Source organism: Pteropus alecto, unplaced genomic scaffold (assembly GCF_000325575.1).
Source record: "Pteropus alecto unplaced genomic scaffold, ASM32557v1 scaffold86, whole genome shotgun sequence".
NCBI lineage: Eukaryota > Metazoa > Chordata > Mammalia > Chiroptera > Pteropodidae > Pteropus > Pteropus alecto.
In genome coordinates this window covers 26,220,590-26,241,065 of record NW_006442109.1, presented here as the reverse complement: position 1 = coordinate 26,241,065, position 20,476 = coordinate 26,220,590, and the positions used below count along the sequence as shown (strand labels likewise).

Sequence of the window (20,476 nt, the reverse complement as noted above, 5' to 3'; positions counted from 1 at the left end):
AGAGACAAAAAATAGTATTGTTAAACTCTTCTCCACTATCTAAAGCTGACAGAAGAAAACACAGGTTTAAATACACTATTTAGAAGTATAAAAGTAGACAATAAAAGAACTAAAATAATTATTACAAAAATTGGGAGTGTCTTGTGAGTTAAATCTTTAATTATGGAACTCAATTGTCTTAATCTGATAAAACAAGAAACGGCAGTATAATAGTGTTACTTAGTTATACAATAGTACTAAAAGCTAGGAAGATAATCTCCCGAGGAAGTAAAAACACAAACACTTTAAAAGAGTTGCCTCTGTGAAAAGAAACTAAGGATGGGAAAGAACTCTTTACTTTTCGTTATAAGCTCTTTTTAAAATAAACTATGTATTTATATTACTCTGTTAAAAATATTTAACAGATCTCATCAAAACTAAAAACCTACTCTGTGGAAAACCCTCTGAGGAAGATGAAAAGACAAACTACATAATAGGAGAAAATATTTGCAAAACACATACCCTACAAGGGATTACTATCTTGACTATGTAAAGAACTCTCAAAACAACAAAAAAATCCAACCTAGTGTCTAACATAGGAGACAAATTCAATGAATGGCTAATGTAAAGATATACATAAGACAAAGTAAAAATGAATAGTTTAGGGTATAAATTAAATATTCTGCATCTAAAACTGATGAGGTACTTTGGTTGGTTGGTGGAAAGCATGCCTAACAGCTTTGATAATATATCTAAATATTTACTGATTTTTTTTTTCCACTAAGTCACATCTATGCTAAGAATGAGAAATGCTTATTTTGTTTCACATGCACAAGATAGATCATAATCTAAATAATGTAGGTAGAAAAAATGTTATTACCTTCACAAAAGAGATTCCAGCTATCGGTACTAACACAATCCTCAAATCCCACTCCCTAATTCACAAATATAAGATTCATCCCTTTATCCTTGGGATGAGGCAAAGATACAGATAAAAGAATTGATCCATAATAAATGTAATAAATTCCTTCGAACACTAGTATACCTGCTTGTCCTATTTGGCTGAGGTAATTGTTCAATGACCTGACTGATGGAACCACATGTATCCAAATGAGAAGAATCCATAGGATCTGAAAAACATAATTGGATATTAGCACAAAAAGCATTTATTTACCACTAAACTTTAATACAAATTCAGGAATGTAGACAGTACCAATCTAATAAGCTATACCCCATACAGGAATTATAGAAAACTAACGTTTTGAGCGCTTACTATATGCACCAAGATACTGTGCTAGCCTTCTTTACATACATTCGCCACAACCACATAATGTTTAAATCCACTCAGTTCTAACAAGTGCATCCTTGCAAAAGGGACTGAGAGCTTTAAACACCTCACCTGAAGTTTGGTTTTCTTTCAGATGTTCATTGAATCCACTATTACTGTCTCCTTGTTCTGCTCCAGCTGGTTGCTCAGGATTGGACACAACATCCTAGAAAATATACATATATAAATACCCCCACTATATATGAAATAACCCAAAATGAGACATATTTTTCTTGAACATATTTTCATTTTCCTAACTAACTTTATCCAAAAGATAGTGATCTCCTAAGTACTTATGGCTGCTGATTGGTCTAGATTAGGAAAAAAAAAAAAACCTGCTCAATCATTTCCAAACAAGATATCACTCACCAATACAGGATTCTCTTTGTGCGTCTGCAAATTAGGAAGGTGTCGAGATAATATACTGAAGTGAGAACCAGAATCATCTTCTAGAACCTCGCTTTCAGCCTGAGAATCTTCAATTATCAGGCAAGGAGTGTCTTGTTGAGAGAAATCTGAATCCAACTGACTTCCACTAGGGTCCATCTGCTCCCCTGGAATGGAAAAACAAAAGATCAGTTCTATGTAACCTACTAGCCTTCTTCACTCAGTTTAAGCTTAAATACTGGGGCAGGAAGTACAGGAGCTGGGAAAGGAGACTAGTCTAGAGCTCTTTCAATTAGAACATTACTATATTTATAATCTTGCAAGCTCTTCCCTATTATACCTCCAAAAACCCAATTTCCTCGTTATTTACAATCTGCCTGCCTATCCTCCTCCCTCTCTTTTTCTACCACCTTCCCGTAGACACCCTTTCCCCTCCTTCCTAACCTCTATTCTTCCCGCCCCTTTTTCCATCCCCCCACAACTCTCCCTACGTCCTTCTGGCGCCTCTACCACCCCCAAAAGGCTGCTTTGTAATCTCTGCTGCCAGAACCCCCACAGCCCTTCACGCTGCCTCACGACCACCCAGCCTTCCTAGCTACTGCTTCCCCACCCCCTCCTCAGGGCCCTCCAACCCTTTCCCAGTCACCGCCGCCATGCTTGCCACCCCGCCCCCTCCGGTCAGCCATCCCTTCAGACCCGAAACCTTAGCCTTCAGAGCTGACTGAGCCCCCACTTTTCTCCATACAGTACCAGGCATCCCAGTGGGAGGTCCCTCGCGCTCGAGCTAGAGGTCTCTGCACGATCCCCAGGTCCCTCCAGCTCTATCCCCAGGTCGATGCTGTCGCCACCGCCGCCACCAGCCTCGAACTCCTCCTTTTCCCGCGCGTCACGCAGTATCAGCTTGCCCATTCGCTGTCGCTGCCTGCCACTCAAGAAATCCTGTGGATTATTGGTGGCTGAGGCACCGTGCCCCGCCCCACGTAAGAAAAAGGAACACAGCAGCGTGTTTCCATGGCAGCATGGACGTTGCGGGCCCTCCCCCTTGTAGAGCCCCAGAATGACAGTATCCTTGAACCGAAGGGACCTTGAGAGGGCGTGAAATATATTCCCTTGCCTCCAGGACAATTGTTTGTTTCATTACTCAGACATAAGGAAAAAAGACCTGTTTTTCATCGTTCATGCACTCTCATCCTCTTCCATGGAAAAGGAGAGGGTTTCCTGGCTTTCTACTAAAAGGGCAAAGAAGAGGATTCAGGATGGCTAGTACCTCAGAGCTGGTGAAACTGAAGAGAGGGAGGGGCTCTCCGGGGGTTACCTGTGTCAGTCAGGTTCTGTTTTGTGGGCCCCTACCTGACTTCAAGAGCCTCACATTCCATCTCTGCCAGTTCTTTCTCTCCCGCCCCCACCTCTTTACATTGTCTGAGGACCCCAATGAACCACATTTTTTTCCATTGCCCTATCCTGTCTGGAACGTAATTCAAGCTTTACATTTGCTTCTCGTTGTCCTATCTTTTATGGAATTGTAGCCTACAAAGACTATAGCCCCAGATATTTTTTGCACCTCTCAGTTGAGAGAATTCAGCACGGTGATTCTCAGACTTCGTGAAGAGAACAGCTGCTGCCCCTTTAACTAGACGACCTCAAAGATCCCTCCAAGCCCTAAGAATCTGTTATGCTACTTATGGTGCCAGGGTCTTATAAGAGATGTGGCAGCTGTGACTTGTATTAATGAACTTGGCCCCATGAGGAATATGTTGTTGGTTTGGGTTTTGTTTTGGTTTTTTAAGTGTTTGGAACTGGGATGGAATTCTAGCCAGAGCAGCTGGCAATAAGGAAAGCACCTAGCCCTCTCCCAAGCATATGCATAGTAGGTATTCAATAAGAGGTAGTTTTCTCTCTACCCCAGACTCAGAATGACTTAGGCACAGCCCGATCATGATTCTCCCATTCTGTCAATGCCCAATTCAGTACTTGATATAAACTAAGCTGAAGTGGAGCTTCCTACCAACCAATCTTCTCCCTGCTGTTATAAATTACAATGATTATAGTTTCTAAACCAATATCATCTGAGTTCATGCTACTTATGGGGAAAAAAAAAGACAGACTCTCTGAAATGAAACTTTCCTGAAAAATCCAGAATCTATCGTTGCTATAATTAGAATATAATTAGAGTCCCCAGAATGTTTTTTTAGTGGGCCAAAATGTAATGGAACACACAGAGACACATCTCACTTCTTCATCTTAAAATCCTTTATAATTGACTACTCTCTTCCTCCACTCCTAATGCTGCAGAAGACAGATGGCCAAATAAATTTAATCCTAAAAGGACCAGGTCAGGTCACTATTAACTACACTGGGTAGACAAAGTGAATTCATCTGCTCGATTTGAGAGGGCACAAACAACCAGGTCCTGTTGTGGGGCAAATCAGGACCTTGATTCCCATAAAAATCCCCCATAAGTCACTATATTTTTGCTATCCTATCCCGCTATTATATTTCCACCTCCGAAGCAAGACACAAATAGGCTTCATGATTATTTGTCAAACTGTATGTATTTGTCAAAACTCATGAAACTATACACTAAAAAGAGGAAATTAAACCTTGATAAACATGGCTAAAAATAAATAAATGTACCTGAGCTATTCTCATTGCTAAATAAGAGCCTTAAAAAAAATGAAGAAAAACTGAATTCCTTGTTAGGCAGTATGACAAATCATTAAATTACACAGGCAAGGTGGTTACCCACTGAGGCTGTAACTGATTGCAGTTAAGTGAAGTAAAGGCCTTTATTGACTCTAAAACTTCAAAGGACCATCAGCACAGCTACCTATCTACAGGTGCATCTTTTTACGTAAGATAGAAAGGTAGCTCTAAAGTCCTCCCAGACATGAAAATTCCATCCTGCGTTAACTCACTTTAAATTTTAACAAATCTCATTGCCAGCAATTTTTTTTCCTAATCAAGTAAACTAAATCCTTTATTCTAGAGCTTAAAGCTACTTCCTCTCACAATGTCTTTAATTGGTAATTTTAAAACCTGGATAAATTCTCATAAGGCTGGGATCATCTCATCAGGACTAATAATTCCATAGTATATTTCAACCAATCAAACAATAAACATAAATGCTATATACTTAATCTTTTCCTGAGGTCTCCTCACAGACTTTTCTAAGCAAAAGAAGCCCAAATAGTTTAATCTTACCTCACAGAAACAATTTACTACCCTTTACATTTGCTTCATGGTTTTCCTCTGGAAACTCATAGTTTAGGAGCTCAGTGGCAGAGAACTTTACTGAGGATATGACAAGCACTGAATTTAATGATGTTATTATATATTCTCTTCAAATTGCAATATTAAAGTATTACATACTGACTTATATTTAACATATAATAGATTCTGATCTGTTGCACTTGGACCTATATAATCATATTCAGTCATATACCAATGATATAATTAATAACATGTATTACATTTTTACCATGTGGCAGATATTGTGCTCTGTTTTACATTTGTTACCTCACCAATAAGTCTCATAACTCTTTCAGGGTTACAGATGAGTACACTAAGGTTTAGAGACATGAGATAATTTGTCCAATGTCTCAGAGCTGGCAAGAAAGAGAGAATTTGAGCCCAGTCTAACTGCAGAAGTTCCATATATTCATAATTGAGGAGGAGCAGTGACAAAGAAATGGCAAAACAGTTAACATAAAACTTGTTTTGTTTTAGAATGTATTTTTATTTTAATACTGAATATGTGTATCTCTAATGTTCTAAGAATCCATAATTAAAATAATATGAAGAAAATAGAGGAGAAACTAAACTGTCAACTCCTCATCCTTATGAAGAAGTTGTCAACAAAGAAGTGATGATATAATTAAAATGTGAAAGCAAATTACTTAAGGTAGTCAAATCATCGCCCATGATACTACGTTAACTTCCTAGCACTAGGCTGATAGAGTTGTAGGTACCTGCAGGGAAAACTATCCCAACTGGTCTCTCTGTAGAACTCCCTCCTGTTAATTTTAAGTAAAATTTTTATTTAGAAAAAATTTTCAGAGCAACAGAGAAGTTGCAAAAATGGTATAATAAAAAAAAAATGTACAATCTTTCATAAACCCTTTACCTAGATCGATACATTGCTAATATTTTGCCACATTGTTCTTATTAATTTTTTTTGGTGTGGTAAAATATACAAAACATGAAATATGCCGTTTTAACCATTTTTAAGTGTATGGTTCAGTGGCATTAAGTACATTTACAATGTTATGCAACCATCACCACCACCTACCTCCAGAATTTTTTGTCTTCTCAAATTAAAACTCTGTTCCATTATACAATGATTCCCCATTCCCTTCTCCCTCCAGGCCCTGGTAACCACCATTCTACTTTGTCTCTATGAATTTGACTAATCTAGATAGATACCTCATACAAATGGAATCATGCAATATTTGTCCTTTTGCGTCTGACTTATTTTACTTAGTGTAATATCCTCAGGTTCATCTGCGTTGTAATTTTAATAGCATGTGTCTGGATTTCCTTCCTTTTTAAGGATGAATAATATCCCATTGTATGTATATATCACATTTTGTTTTTCCTCCTTATTCATTTTAACCCACTTTTTGAACCTTTCTAGAGCTCCCTGACTTTGCTACACCCAAGTACACATAAAGCCCTAGAGGCACAACACTAGAACCCCAGCAAGGCAGCCCACTGCTACCCCTTTCCAGGCAACCAATCAGCTGTAAGCCCCCTTCTCAACCTGTCTCCACCAAATACAGGATACCAAGCACAATTGTGACTGCAGTATTAGCTGCAGTTTTCTCCCTTCCACTTTTTCAAATGTTTAATCCAAAGAGTTTAACTCCATCAGGAGCCCTTTACCTGGAAACAGAGTTAGAAACAGAAAGTTGTGGTATGAAGGGAGAAAAGAATGGAATCCTTGCCTGTCTGAAAATTGATAGAGCCTGCCATTCTCCCTTCTCTGGCTTATTCCTTCTTCTCACAGATGTATGCAAATCTCCACATCCTAGTAGCATCTCCCCTCCACACCACTTCTCTATCAAGCTCTCGGCACTTCTTTTTTCCTTCTCTCCAAATTCCGTTTCTCCATACCAGTAACCCAGTAATGCTTTGCAATCTGGCTTTAACCTCCATAAATCTAGTGCCTAGCACAATTCCAGGCACAAAGCAGTTACTCTAAAAATGTTTGTCTAATAACCGATTCTGAAAGTGTCTTGTCAAAACATGTTATTAGTTTTGATCTCTGTAATGTATGATAGTGTTACCGATTCTCTCCTCCTTAAAAATTCTCATCCTGTGACTTCAGAGTTCCTGGCTCTCCTCCTTCCTCTCAGCTTTTTTCCCAGTCCCTAACTTCCTTGAAGCCAGTACTACAGGATAAGAATCAAGAGTGGTACTAACATGCTACAACACGGATGAATCTTGAAAACATTATGCTAACCGAAATTGTATCATCCCATTTGTGTGAAGTACCTAGAGTAGGCAAAAACATAGAGACAGAAAGTAGGACAGTGGTTTCCAGAAGCTGGGAGGAGGGAGGGATAAAGAGTTATTTTTTAATGAGTACAGAGTTCCAGCAGGGATGATGAAAAAGTTCTGAAGATGGGTGGTGATGATGGTTGCAAAACAATGTGAATGTATGTAATGTCGCTGAACAATACTCTTAAAAACGTTTAAAATGACAAAGTTTATGTTACACATATTTTACTATAATAAAAATGTTTTAATGAGATAAAACTACTTTTAATATTTAGAGGTGCATGCCTAGATCATAAAAGAATAATGACATGATTGCAATAAAAGTCAGGACTGGTGGTTAATTTTAGGGGGAATAGAGGATTTGTTATTCTTAAAGAGCCAAGTAAAGTGCTTGGAAATCTTCTATTTTTATTATCAGAGGCATTAAACAGCTATACTATTTATAATTCATACATTTGTACACTTATATTTTATTCACTCTTTTATGTGTGTTATGTATTTCAATAAAAATAATTTAAAATAAATATAATCGATGCTAAAACTATTAATGTGGTGCAAAAGAGGGATTTACATGGTCTCAAACTATCTCCTTAAAATGCATGGAATTATTACAAACAGAAAGTAGTAAATTTGCAGTAAAAAAAAATATGGTAACTTAACCAAGTGACCTCAGTTAACATCACCAATAATGGGATAAAATGCCATCATGTGTCACTTGCTGCGACACACGGAGAAGGAAACAACATCACTTTAATTTTATTCCTGCCAAAAATTTATAACCTGAATCTGGTCATGAGGAAACATCAGGTAAACTCAAATTGATTCTACAAATAAGTCGCCCATATTCTTCAAAGAAAGAGAAAGGGAGAAGGAGAGGGAGAGGGAGACAGGACGAGGAGAAATGCCAACATCAAGATGACAAAGAACTGTTTCTGATTTGAGGACACTAAGGAGAAAAAAACAAATGCAACATGTAATCCAGACCTGAATCCTGGATAAGAACTTGGTTTCCATCCTGCTATAAAGAACTCTAATTGGAGCACTGGTGGTATTTGAATAAGGTCTGTAGATTGCATAGTAGTATTGAATCAATGTTATTTTCCCAATCTTGATAATTATACTGTGATTATGTAAAAAGGGAAAATAAAGAGAGTGGTATCAAATTATCCAAGATTGGAGCTGAGCAGGATTTGGTACTAAGCAAAACTACAAGGAAAGTTTACCTGGTACCCAACATAGGAATAGGATGAGAGTAAGAAAAGGAATATTCTTAGAGCCTTTGGAAACTTCCAGGAATCAGAGCCAGGAAGGTAGAAGGTGAGAAAAGTTCACCTTGCAGATTAAAACAAAAACAAAAAAACTAGCTACTCCTGAACTCCTAAGTCCCAGCGGAGAGAAGGGAGTTTTCATGTTCTGGGACTGAGAAACCTAAGACCATAAAACAGTTCAGTGGACAAGGACACCAAGCCAATTCTTACTCATGCATTATTGGCTGAGCCATGAAATGTTTACTCATCTTCTGAGATAAGTATGTGTACATAAAGTCACATGCACAGAGTGCCTAGTTTTATATCCTACTCCTATGTCACTATTTCATATCTCCCTCTACTCTATTCCGAGTCACCGCACCCATTTCCCCTTTGCAGTGTCTTGCGTAGGGTTAGATCCCAAAAATTGATCTAGGCTGTACAGAGCTAGTGTGCTAACTGGTTGGCTAGAACAAGAACACATCTTGGCCCTGCTCAAATACAGCCCATCAACATAGGAAGTTTCATGAACCTAAAGCCTGAAAATCCACAGCCCTAACCAAAATTTCTTCACAAACGAATTCGTTTATTAATTTCAATTCACTTATGTGCAAGGCATCATTCTGGCTCCATGGTGCTGGAGAGGGAACAATGTATAAAAATGATTAAGATTTAGTTCCTACCATCAGGGAACTTACAGAGTAGATAAGACATGTATGTATACAATAACTATAATACAAAATATAATAAAAGTGCTGTAGGAGTTCAGAAGAGAAAGAAATCAAAAGAAAGAATTGTAGTCATGTGGTTATAACGAGTATTTATTGTGCATGTACTATGTTTTAAGCTGTTTACCCTTGCTCCTTTCTTGATCTCATCCAGTCTCATTGCTGTAACTACCATCAATATGCCAATGACTCCCAACTGTGTATCTCTGGCCCAATCCTCTCTACCAAATCCCAAACTTATGTATCTAACTGTCTATTCAATATCTCGAAACATTTGAGAGTCCAGTTGACACCTATGACTCAACACGCTTAGAATTGAACTCATCTTTTCTACCAAACCTGCTCAACCTGCACCCTTCCCCATTTCAGTGGATGGCAACTGCAACCTTCCTGTTGCTTATAACAAAAGTTTGGAGACATTCTTTTTTCTTTACCAGAAAAAAATAACCCGTGTACTAATCATCCAACTTCAACAATTACCAACAAATGCCCAACCTATATCCCTATCCACTTCCCCCAAATGATTATTTCTAAGCAAATCCCAGGCATCACATAATTTTCTCCATAAATATTGGTATGTATATTTCTAAAAAAAAATAGAGAATTTTTAAAACACATCAACACAAAGAAAATTGACAGCAATTTTTTAATGTTATCAAATATATAGTGTTCAAATTTCTCCAGTTACCTTATAATTTTTATTTTTTACAATTCCAAACAAGGTTTACACATTGCATTTGGATAATACTTACCTCAGGTCTCTTTTAATCTATAAATTCTCCCTCCTTTAATCCATGCAATTTATTTGTTGATGAAACCAGGTTATTTGTTCTGTAAAATATCCAATATTGTGGATTTTTCTGGTTGCATCCCTCTGGTGTCATTTAATGTATTTGTTTGTCCCTTTTTATTTTCTATAAATGGGCAGTTAGATATACCTGTTCAGATTTATGTTCCTTTTTTCTTTTTTGGGCAAAAATACTTCATAAGTGTATATACTTTCTATTGCATCACATCAGGAAATATACAACATCTGGTTGAATGTATTTTTGTTTTGTTACAACTAATTGTTTCAATTGATTAATTTTTACTTGATAGTTTAGCAATCATTGGTAATCATTACCTAGCTGCATTATTTCAGTCTGGGCTGCAAAATAATGATATTCTAATTTTAACATACTGTCTTCATTAATTAGCTGGAATTCTTCTATAAAGAACTCTCCCTTCATTAAATATTTGATTACCTAAGGAAAGTCAAGATAAATGCTTACTTCTTTCCTTTGATTTAACTGGTTTTCAAAATAACGAGTTGGGGTTTCTCTATATAATAGAGAATAGTTCTCTAAATAATGAGGTTCTCTGGCATATTCAAAAATATGCCAGACTAATGAAAATTTTGTTTTAATATCACTATGAACTCATGGATTTTAACACATTTGGTGTGCTTCAATCCATTGCTGTTATGTATATTTGAAATGTATATTGTCCCATCTTTGGACTGTGAAAGTCCCTTCAGATTAGCTCCAGAGCCCTTTTGATATGATTCCAGTAGTCTTTGATGCCCTTGCTTTCTGGTATAACAAGATATTCCAGGTTCATTTTGTTTATTTCTTGCCCCAGATCTGGAATCTGATGTTTCTCTAAGAAGCCTTGGTTCATTTTAGTAGTAAATGGCATTTCGAGACCACAACTTGGATGGTTGGAATGCTTATTACTATTGGATTGGTCATTATTTGGCTTTTTCTGATTAAATTTTAGGATTTCAGGGATTTTACCCAACTTTCTTGATTTTATATTTTTATCTCTTTCTCTTACAATGAACATCTTGGTTCCTGATAACATTGACATAACTTATTTGCTTTATTCTAATTTGTGTGTGTGTGTGTGTGTGTGTGTGTGTGTGTACACACACACACACATATTTATCACCGGTGTTATTATTATTAATGAGATGACTAATGAAAACAGTTTAACATTTCTTTGCAGGTGATTTTTTCCTTAGCGTATATACCATTAAAAATGTACAGTTAGGGCATATGCTACAACATGGATGAATCTTGAGGACATTATGCTAAGTGAAATTAACTAGTTACAAAAAGACAAATACTTTGATTTAACTGGTTCTACTTAAATGATTCTACTTAAATGAGGTACTTGGAGTAGTCAAACCATAAAGACAGAAAGTAAGCAGAATAGTGGTTACCAGGAGCTGGAGGTGGGGGGCGGGGGGAAGAAATAGGGAATTATTGTTCAATAAGTATAGAGTTTAAGTTTTACAAGATGGAAGGAGGTATGGAGATGGATGGTGGTGATAGTCATACAACATTATGAATGTATTTAATACCACTAACTCATACACTTAAAAATGGTCAAAATGGTCAATTTTGTATGTATTTTACCACGACTAAAAATATTTTTAATAGACAGGTAAATTACTATATTTTAAAGTCATTTGAAATAATTCTATCAATTTAACACACTGGTTAATTTCCTTCATATTCTTTTTTATTTTAGTGACTGCTTCTTTTTGATTTTTAAATTGAGGTAAAATTTAAATACAATGAAATGCTTACCTCTTAGTTGTATAATTTGACAAATGTATACATCTGTGAAACCCATATACCAGTCAAGATGTAAAACATTTTATCACTCCAGAGTTTTTCATGGCAACCATATTCTAATTTCTATTCCATAGACTTGTTTTGTCTGTTCAACAATTATATATAAATGGAATCATATAGTATGTAGTCTCTTGTGTTCACTGTTCTGCATAACATAACATTTTTGAGATTTATTGATGCTGTTGCATGCATCAGTTCATTCTTTTTTATTGCTCAGTAGTATTCAATTAAACACATGATCCACAATCAATTTGTTTATTGATTCTCCTATGGGTAGATATTTGGGTTGTTTTGAACCATTATTTTTAAAAAGGTGCTATAAACATTCATAAATAAGTCTTTTTGAGAACATATATTTTAATTTCTCTTGGGTCAATATCCAGGAGTAGGACTGTTGGGTCACAGGATAGGTATTTGTTTAACTTTTAAGAAACTGCCAGTTTTCCAAAATGGTTGTGTAATTTTATACTCCCATTAACAATGAGAGTTTCAAGTACTGCACATTTTCCCTAACATTTGGTTTTGTCAGTGTGAACTGATATCTCACTATGTTTTTAGTAAACTTTATATATATTGTATATGTACAATAAAATGTGCCCATTTTAAATGCAGTTTGATGAGTTCAGCAAATGTATATATGTGTGTAGCCACCGCCACAATCAAATACAAAACATTTTCATCACCTACAAAAGTTCCCTTGTACCACTTTGCAATCAATCCCCATCCCTCTCCATCCCTAGGCAACCACTTGTTTGTTTTCTATCACTAGATAAGTTTTGCCCATTCTAGAATTTCATGTAAACTTATTCATACAGTATGTACTTGTGGTGACCATGAAAATACACCGCTGAAATCTTCTTAGAGAGCATAAGTGACTGAGGACCCTACTTGCTGCCACTGTAGAGTTACCCCGCCTTTTGCACCAAAGCCACACTTCCCATAGGCTGATCCCAGACAATGCCAGAGTATTGCAGGGTTACAAAGGTAGACCCAGTCCTGTGACATACAAGATTCCTCCACCAGGTGCCTTCAACTTGAAGACTTCAACAGCCTGGCCAAACCTTTCTTGGAACCATGCTGTAGGACAAGACTCTTCCTTTCCAATCCTCCTTCCTTCCCTCTCCCTTTACACAGATATCAGACCTGTATATTGGTCTAAAGGCTCTCTCTGCCTTCTCCTGATCCCCCCCTGTGATGATTTAAAATATATCCACAAATTCATTGATACTCCTTTCAAAAGGAAGAGACAATTTTCCTCCTCTTGAGAGTGGACTAGACTTAATGACTTGCTTCTAACAAATAGAATGAGAGAAGTGATGGTGTCTAGCTTCCAACACTATGTCATAACATTTAGGCATCGTGGCTCCCTCATTATTCACTTTTGGTTCACTTGCTCAGGAAGAAGCCATGTCATGAGGGTACTCAAGTAGACCTATGGAGAGGCCTACATGGTGAAAAGCTGAGGCTTCCTGCCAATAGCCATGTGAGTGAGCCATGTTGGAAGCAGATCATCCAAACTCAGTTAAGCCTTCAGATTACTGTAACCCCAACCAATATCTCTATTGCAACCACATGTGAAAGCCTAAGCCAAAACCACTCAAATTTGCTCCTTCATTTCAGATCCTTAGAAACTCTCTGAAGTAATAAATATTTGTTACTTTAAAATGCTAAATTTTGGAGTAGTTCGTTTCCAAGTTATAATAGATAACCAATATACTCTCTCAATAAGTCTCTTGTACATCTAATCATGTTTTGGTAGCTACTTCTCAGGAGACCAAATAATATAGTAATTCTTTTTGTGTTTTGTTTCTTTGGTTCAGCATACTGGTGGGTTTTTTTTTTTTTTTTATCTATATTGTATATATTTTTACTTTCTTTTTATCACTGAGTAGCATTCTACTGCACAAAAATACCACAATTTGTTTATCCATTCTCCTATTGATGGAGATTAAGTCTTTTCCAGTTTTGGCTATTATAAATAAAGTTGCTATGAGCAGCTATCACAAGTCTTTTTGTGGACATATGTTTTCATTTCTCTTGGGTAAATGCTTAGGAGTAGAACTGTTAGGTCATAGAGTTGATGTTTGTTTAAGTTTTTAAGAAACATACAAATACTTTTTCTAAAGTGGTTATAACATTTTATACTTCTTTTAGCAATATTTGAAAGCTCTATTTGTTTCACATCCTTGCTAACATTTGGTCTTTTAATTATTTCTAATTTTTAATTTTTGTCATTTTGTGGATGTTAAATGATACTACATTGTGGTTTTAACTTGCATTTTCCTAGGACTAATAATGTTGAACTCTTTTTCATGTACTTATTGGCCATGTATATATCTTCTCTTATGGAAGTCCATTCAAATTGTTCACTTTATAATCAGGTTGTCTTTTTTACTGGTTTGTAGATTTTATTTTTTGTTTTGTTTTGTTGTTTGATTTTTTAAATTAATAAATTTATTTTTATTATGAAGACAAAATTTGCTTAACAAAATCCAGTAAGTTTCAGGATTTTGAAATTTACAATTCAATAGTAAGGCATATATACACTGCATTGTGTGTTCACTGTTCATAGATTTCTTTCTGTCACCACATATTTGACCCCTTTTACCCCATCTATCTCCCCCCTCCTCTTCCTCCTCTCTCCGAGATTTTAAAAGATATATTCTGGATCAAGTTATTTGTTAGATTGGTCATTTAGATTTAATTTTGTTTTATACTTATGTACAACATTTATATGATTCTAAAGTCGAATTTACAAAGTAAGATACATTCAAAAAAGTCCACCTTCCATCTCTGGCTGCTTTACAATTTGTTTCTTCTCTTTTCCTATAGGTAACTTTTTTTCCTTTGGAGTCATTATTTACTTGCTCTCTCATTCCTCATTTAATGAGGCAGGAAAGCAGGTTGGTTTTACCTCTAAAATACTGTGTGCCTAGAATCTCATCATCTCCACTGATATCACTCTGGTCCGAGCTACATCATTGCTCACCCAGATTACGGCAAATTCCCTGACTGGCTTCCCACTTTTATTCTTACAACCTCTACAGTCTGTGCTCAACACAGCAGCCAAAGTGGTCCTGTAAAATCTAAGTCAAACTATATCACTCCTCTGCTCAAAAGTCTGCATATGTTCCCCATTTCGCTCAGAGTAAAAACCAAAGTCCTATTGATGCCTACAAGGCCCTACGTGATCTGAACCCTATTATTTCTCTGATCCCATCTCCTATTCTTTGTCTCACTACTCTGTTCCAGCCACAATGGGCTCCAACTATTCCTTGAATGTACCAGGCATACTGCTACCTTAGGGACTTTATACTGGCTATTCTCTCTGCCTACAAAACTCCTCTACCAGATATCCAAATGGTTAACTCACTTACTTCCTTTGAGTCTGTTCAAGCCTTACCTTCTCAATAAGGCCTCTCCTTAAAATTGCAAACTTTCCTTCCCCTTCATCATTCTTCCTCATTACCATACCCACAACAACATTCCTAATCATCCTTACACTATTTTTTTTGCCACAGCACTAATCACTTTCTGACATATTATATAACTTATGTATTATTTATTATCTTTGTGTGTTCCATTTGCTGCCACACATTAAGTGCTCAATAAATACTGAATGAATGAGTGACTAAATAAATGAATTCTAGGCATTGTTCTAAGCATATTTGGGATTGTCTCACTTAATTAACCCACGAAATAACCCTCAAAATACAATGTGCTATCATTACAATTTTACAGATGAGAAAACTAAAGCACAGAGAAGATAAGCCACTTATCCAAGATCACAGAGTTGGCAAGTGAAGGAGGCAGTTTCAGAGAAGTAGCTGTGTTTGAGTTAGGTCATACTCCTTAAGTCCTCTGTGGAATGAGATGGAACCTTATTCCACAAATAAAACAAGTCATAAAGGTAAAGGTAAATAAATTCCTAGGTGAGAACTGAAGAGAATAAAGCATTCAAGGAAAAAAAGAGAGCCTAAACAGAAAGTACAAGAATGACTGAGGGAAAGGCAAGTGGCTCAGACAGACTGAATGAAAGAGTTAATGCAAGGTATTTGCAGGAGGTAATGTTAGAAAGGGAAGTTAGGGCATATTATGAAGGATCTTCAAGAAAGAACTAATGAGAAGGAAAAGAAAAAGTATTTGTGATTTAGTAATATTATAAAGGTAACAATATTTCTTCAATAATTCAAGCATTTCTTGATGGAAAATAACTATTCTGTGAATATCTTGAAAAAAATAATGCAAAAGTTAATTCACAGACAGTCATGGTCTCAAAACTAAGTTATACACTTATATTTAGATTCTCTTTACCACCATCATCTTCACCACAAGAAAACCCTTAGAGATCCCTTCAGTAAGAAATAGCTTTGTTCAGAATAAAGGAAAAGGTGGAATCAGAGGCCACAGCCAAACACTAAATTCCGTCTCACAGGCAAATGGAATGGATAAGGGAAAATGGTATCCATAAATGTTTTTCACTTTCAGGAATCAGTTTCTTAAAAAAGGAGAACGTGGGGAGGGAGGATAAAAGGGAAATTTCTTTGTTGTCCTTTGCAATGCTCTGCAGGGCAAGGGTAAAACCCAGTGCCTTTGCTCTTCCCATTACTTAATGTGAACAAATAATAATTAGGAAAATTATCCAACAAATATTTATTATGGACGTCCTCTGTGAGCCGGACCTAGTAATAAACAAAGACTTCTCCTTCATCTTAACCTTTTTAGAGATTATTTTACACAGTGCATTTTTAAAGGTTATTTTACTCAGTGCCTTTGCAGATAAACCAGCTGTTCCAGCGAAGAGGTGACCCTATGGCTGCTGGTATGCATTATGATCATAGTATTTTCCCCAAAAGCCAAGGATAAGCTTCTGACACAGCAATCCTGTAATTCAACACTCTTCTATGTAAAGAATGCTTTATAGGCAGAACTGAGTATACAGGGTGGGAATCTGAGCTGAATACAGCTCCTTCTAGATATTTTGATTGATGAGACCATGCAATCCAGCAGAGCAGGCTGGAATTCTGCCAAATGAGCTTAGATTTCCCCCCCCCAACCCCCCAAAAACTGACATTTATCGGTCTAGAAGTAATGGAGGAGCCAGTATCTTTTCTTTATGAATTATCAGAGTTGGCTTAAGTCCTAAGGAGACCTTAAGCATTGAAAGGATTATGGTACCCCCCTCTCCTCCATACACATAATTTAAGATGAGTATAATTAATTCCAATAAAGTTCTGATTTTCTCATGAGGACAACTTCAATAATTTAATTTAAATTCCAAATATGAAACTATTTTCAGAAAAAAATTAAAGATGCCCCTATATTTTGATAGATGTTGTTATATTAGTTCCAGGTATACAACATATCAATTTCACCTTTGTATACACAACCAAGTCATCACAAGTCTAGTTACCGTCCATCACTATACAATTAACTCTCTTCACTCATTTCACTTCTTCCCTCAACCCCCTTCTAATAACCACCAGTCTATTCTCTGTATCTATGAGTTTTATTTTATTTGTTCATTTGTCTTTTTAGAGTCTACATATAAATGAAATCGTACAATATTTGTCTTTTCTGTCTGATGTACTTCATTTAGCATAATGCACTCACAGTCTATTCATGTTGTTGCAAATGGCAAGATTTCCTTCTTTTTAATGGCCAAGTAGTATTCCATATATATGTATTACATATGTATGTATGTATGTATATATATGTATATATGTATATATATACATGTGTATATATATATATATGTATATGTAAAATACACACACACATCATATCTTCTTTATCCATTCATCTACCGATAGACACTTAGGTTGTTTCCATATGTTGGTTATTATAAAGAATCCTGCAATGAACATAGGGATACACATATCTTTTCATTTTCTTTAGATAAACACCCAGAAATGGAATAACTGGGTCGTAAGGTAGTTCTGTTTTTAATTTTTTGAGGAACCGCAATACTGTTTTCCATAGTGGCTGCACCAATTTGCATTCCTACAAACACTGCACCAGGGTTTTCTTTTCTCCACATCCATTTGTTATTCCCCTCATCTACTTTGTTAAGCATATGCATAATATGAGTATTTTATCACTGTATATTATGAACTGATAAAGGTCCAGTGGCTGAGAATCATCTAACTTAAACTTAGCCGAGGCTACTATTACCTTTCCTAGTATTTGATTTCATACACTATCTTCTGCCTTGTGCCCATTCCAGTGTGCACTCAAGAAAAGAGACTATAATAGTGCCTTCCTTTGTACCCCCAACCTCCTCTTTTAGTGGTGGATCCTTAGAGACCCCTTCCACAATTCAAGGGTCTTTCATCACAAAGAGTTTGAAAAGCATTGGTTGTAATCACTGTATCTACCAGTGTTGCATGACAAGAGTATGGAAGAAACTATAGAATAGGAAATTTCCCAAAACAACACACCTGGTCAGTCCAAGGGGTCAACAGTTAAATGAAATACTACAATGGGCTCTATAACCACTATGCACTGCAGCATGTGCCTCGCAGTCATGCACATCACAGGTCTGCAATAATCCCCTTGGAAGGGTCCTTGAATGGCATTCTTTTACTAGCAGGCTCTTGCCACAGCACAATATTCCTAAACACAAAGTAGGTTTTTATAAGCTTTGCAATTCATATACAAAGTATATAGGCTTTCTATGCTTTATACACATGTGCATCAGTGTTTTCTGTCTTCAGTTGTAAAATTCTGGAGCATAGATACTAACACTCCATAGTTTTCTTTATAGAGCACTTTGTGCAGTGCTATGTGCCACTTGACACTTGAAAATATTCTCCAATAATATGATAATGATACTGGTATCATCACCCAATGGATGAGATACTGTAAACCAGGAAAGAATGGAGTAATTAAGAGATACCTATAGCCAATTTTTCTATGACATTGTCTGCCTTTGGCAAAAAGAAGCCTGCTGAATATTCATCCAGCATATATATGCAAGTTTAGTATTATCATAGTCTGTATTTGCAGCTCTAATTAATAAAACCCAATTCTAGCAGGGCCTGAGATCATAGGCCCAAATTTCTGCCCTTACTATCTCATCAGTGAGTGGTCCCATCCCCATTCCATTCATATCTATTGTCTAACCTCTTTGTCAGAGTTTATGAAAGCAGAGTCTGTAGTTAGTTAGCTGCTGCTGACCCTTATCCTGAGGCCCTGTGCTATAGTTGCTATGGAAACTGTCCCCTTCTTCTCCTAACAACCTATTCTGGCTCTCTGCCTCCGCGTGGCACTCTTTTCTGTTTGCAGAAGAGGAGGCCTGCACTTTTCTCCATGCTTTTTACCAGATTCAAATCTGCAAATGGTGGGGCGGAGGTGTAGCAGAACATTGTCTCATGTGTCATCTAAGGTGAGGCACCTCATCTGACATTCTGCCAGTACTCCTTTATTTTACCCACTCTACTACAAAAAGGACTTTAAGGCCATGTCAAATTTTGTTGATATAGTTGACATATAATATTAGTTTCAGGTAGGACCATGTCCAAATTGACTGCAGAATGTTGTGACTATTTTTGCTCCAATACATTCTCCATGATAGGGACCAAGACTGCTGTGAGGCCTTAACACATAGACACTGTCCAATCCTCCTCAGGGTTCCCCAAGAGGAAGTGGATCAGAATTTGGCTCACGGATAGCCTTGCCAAATCAGGTTACATGCTGCTGTCTATCCTGTATCATCCCCAAAATATAAGGCAAATGGGACAAAAAAAAAAGTGCTTCTGGAGCCCTAGCGTGAAAGACAGGCTCTTGGATACATACATGTACAGGATGACTCAATGTCCTGGGTTAAAGAGCTGGAGTGCAGAGTAGGTGGTGGAAACGTGATGAGGAATGCATGAAGGTAGACTAACGGCACACACCATTTTTACAAGGATGTTCCAGACAGCCATAAAATGCGTGTGCCTCCTTAGTCCTCTTTCCCATCCCCTGGTTCTTTGGTTTTAGAAGGGTCAACCTCTTCTTTGGTTCAAACGGTGCCCCTTCGGTTTTGAGAATTCCCTAGGGTAAGTAATACCATAGTCTCCCAAGGTTACTCAACTCACTGTCACATTACCAGTAGTTGGGAAAGTCTTTCTGGGTTTTACTCATATCCCCCTTGCTGCAGTCTGAGCTCATTGCACTCAAGTCCTGCACTCAGTAGAGATGGAGACTAGCCAACCACTATCTTCAGAATAACAACTCACCAGGGACTCAGGGCCGGAAGGTCATTCTGTCCCTCCAAAACTGCGCAGCCTTCCAGGGCACTCCCAGGGCCTGGGGCAATGAGGACAGGGAAACCGAGGATGGAGCCTAAGGCCCTGGCAAGCAGTGATATAAAAATAAAAAATAAAAATAAAAATAAAGCACCAGACAATGATAATACACACCCCGACACAGATGGAGACGACGATACAAAACCGAGACAGAGAGGGACAAGATGGCTCCCTCAGTTCAGGCGAGTCTGCGGAATTGCCAGATAGTACTTATAGGGGAAACATCCTAACTAGAAGCTTCTTCCGTCGCTGAGGCAATCGACTCGCCCCTCCACCCAGTCCCTCAGAATCCTCACCCCTGCCCAAGTCAGAGTGGGAGATCCCTCTGGAGAACGAGTGGGGGGGGAGGTGTAGGGGGTGGCCACCACCCCCGCGGCGGAGCGGGACCGCAGAGCCG

The 20,476-nt window shown here is 37.3% G+C and overlaps 1 protein-coding gene across 5 annotated transcripts in view; it reads right to left on the bottom strand.

The window, feature by feature from the left end:
- The window catches only part of TP53BP1 (tumor protein p53 binding protein 1), an 81,761-nt gene extending 61,299 nt beyond the window's left edge, over positions 1–20,462 (bottom strand). For 4 of the 5 annotated variants that reach the window (XM_006920436.3, XM_015595862.2, XM_006920437.3 and 1 more), the window contains exons 1-6: positions 20,376–20,462; positions 20,011–20,124; positions 2,444–2,615; positions 1,676–1,860; positions 1,379–1,472; positions 1,025–1,109 (exon numbers count right to left, since the gene is read on the bottom strand). In XM_006920436.3, coding sequence (XP_006920498.1) covers positions 1,025–1,109; positions 1,379–1,472; positions 1,676–1,860; positions 2,444–2,450 — 371 coding nt within the window. In that variant the 5' untranslated portion in view covers positions 2,451–2,615; positions 20,011–20,124; positions 20,376–20,462. The remainder of the gene's footprint in view (positions 1–1,024; positions 1,110–1,378; positions 1,473–1,675; positions 1,861–2,443; positions 2,616–20,010; positions 20,125–20,375) is intronic. The other variant, XM_025038798.1, reaches the window with a different exon arrangement.
- Between the last annotated feature and the right edge of the window lie 14 nt (positions 20,463–20,476).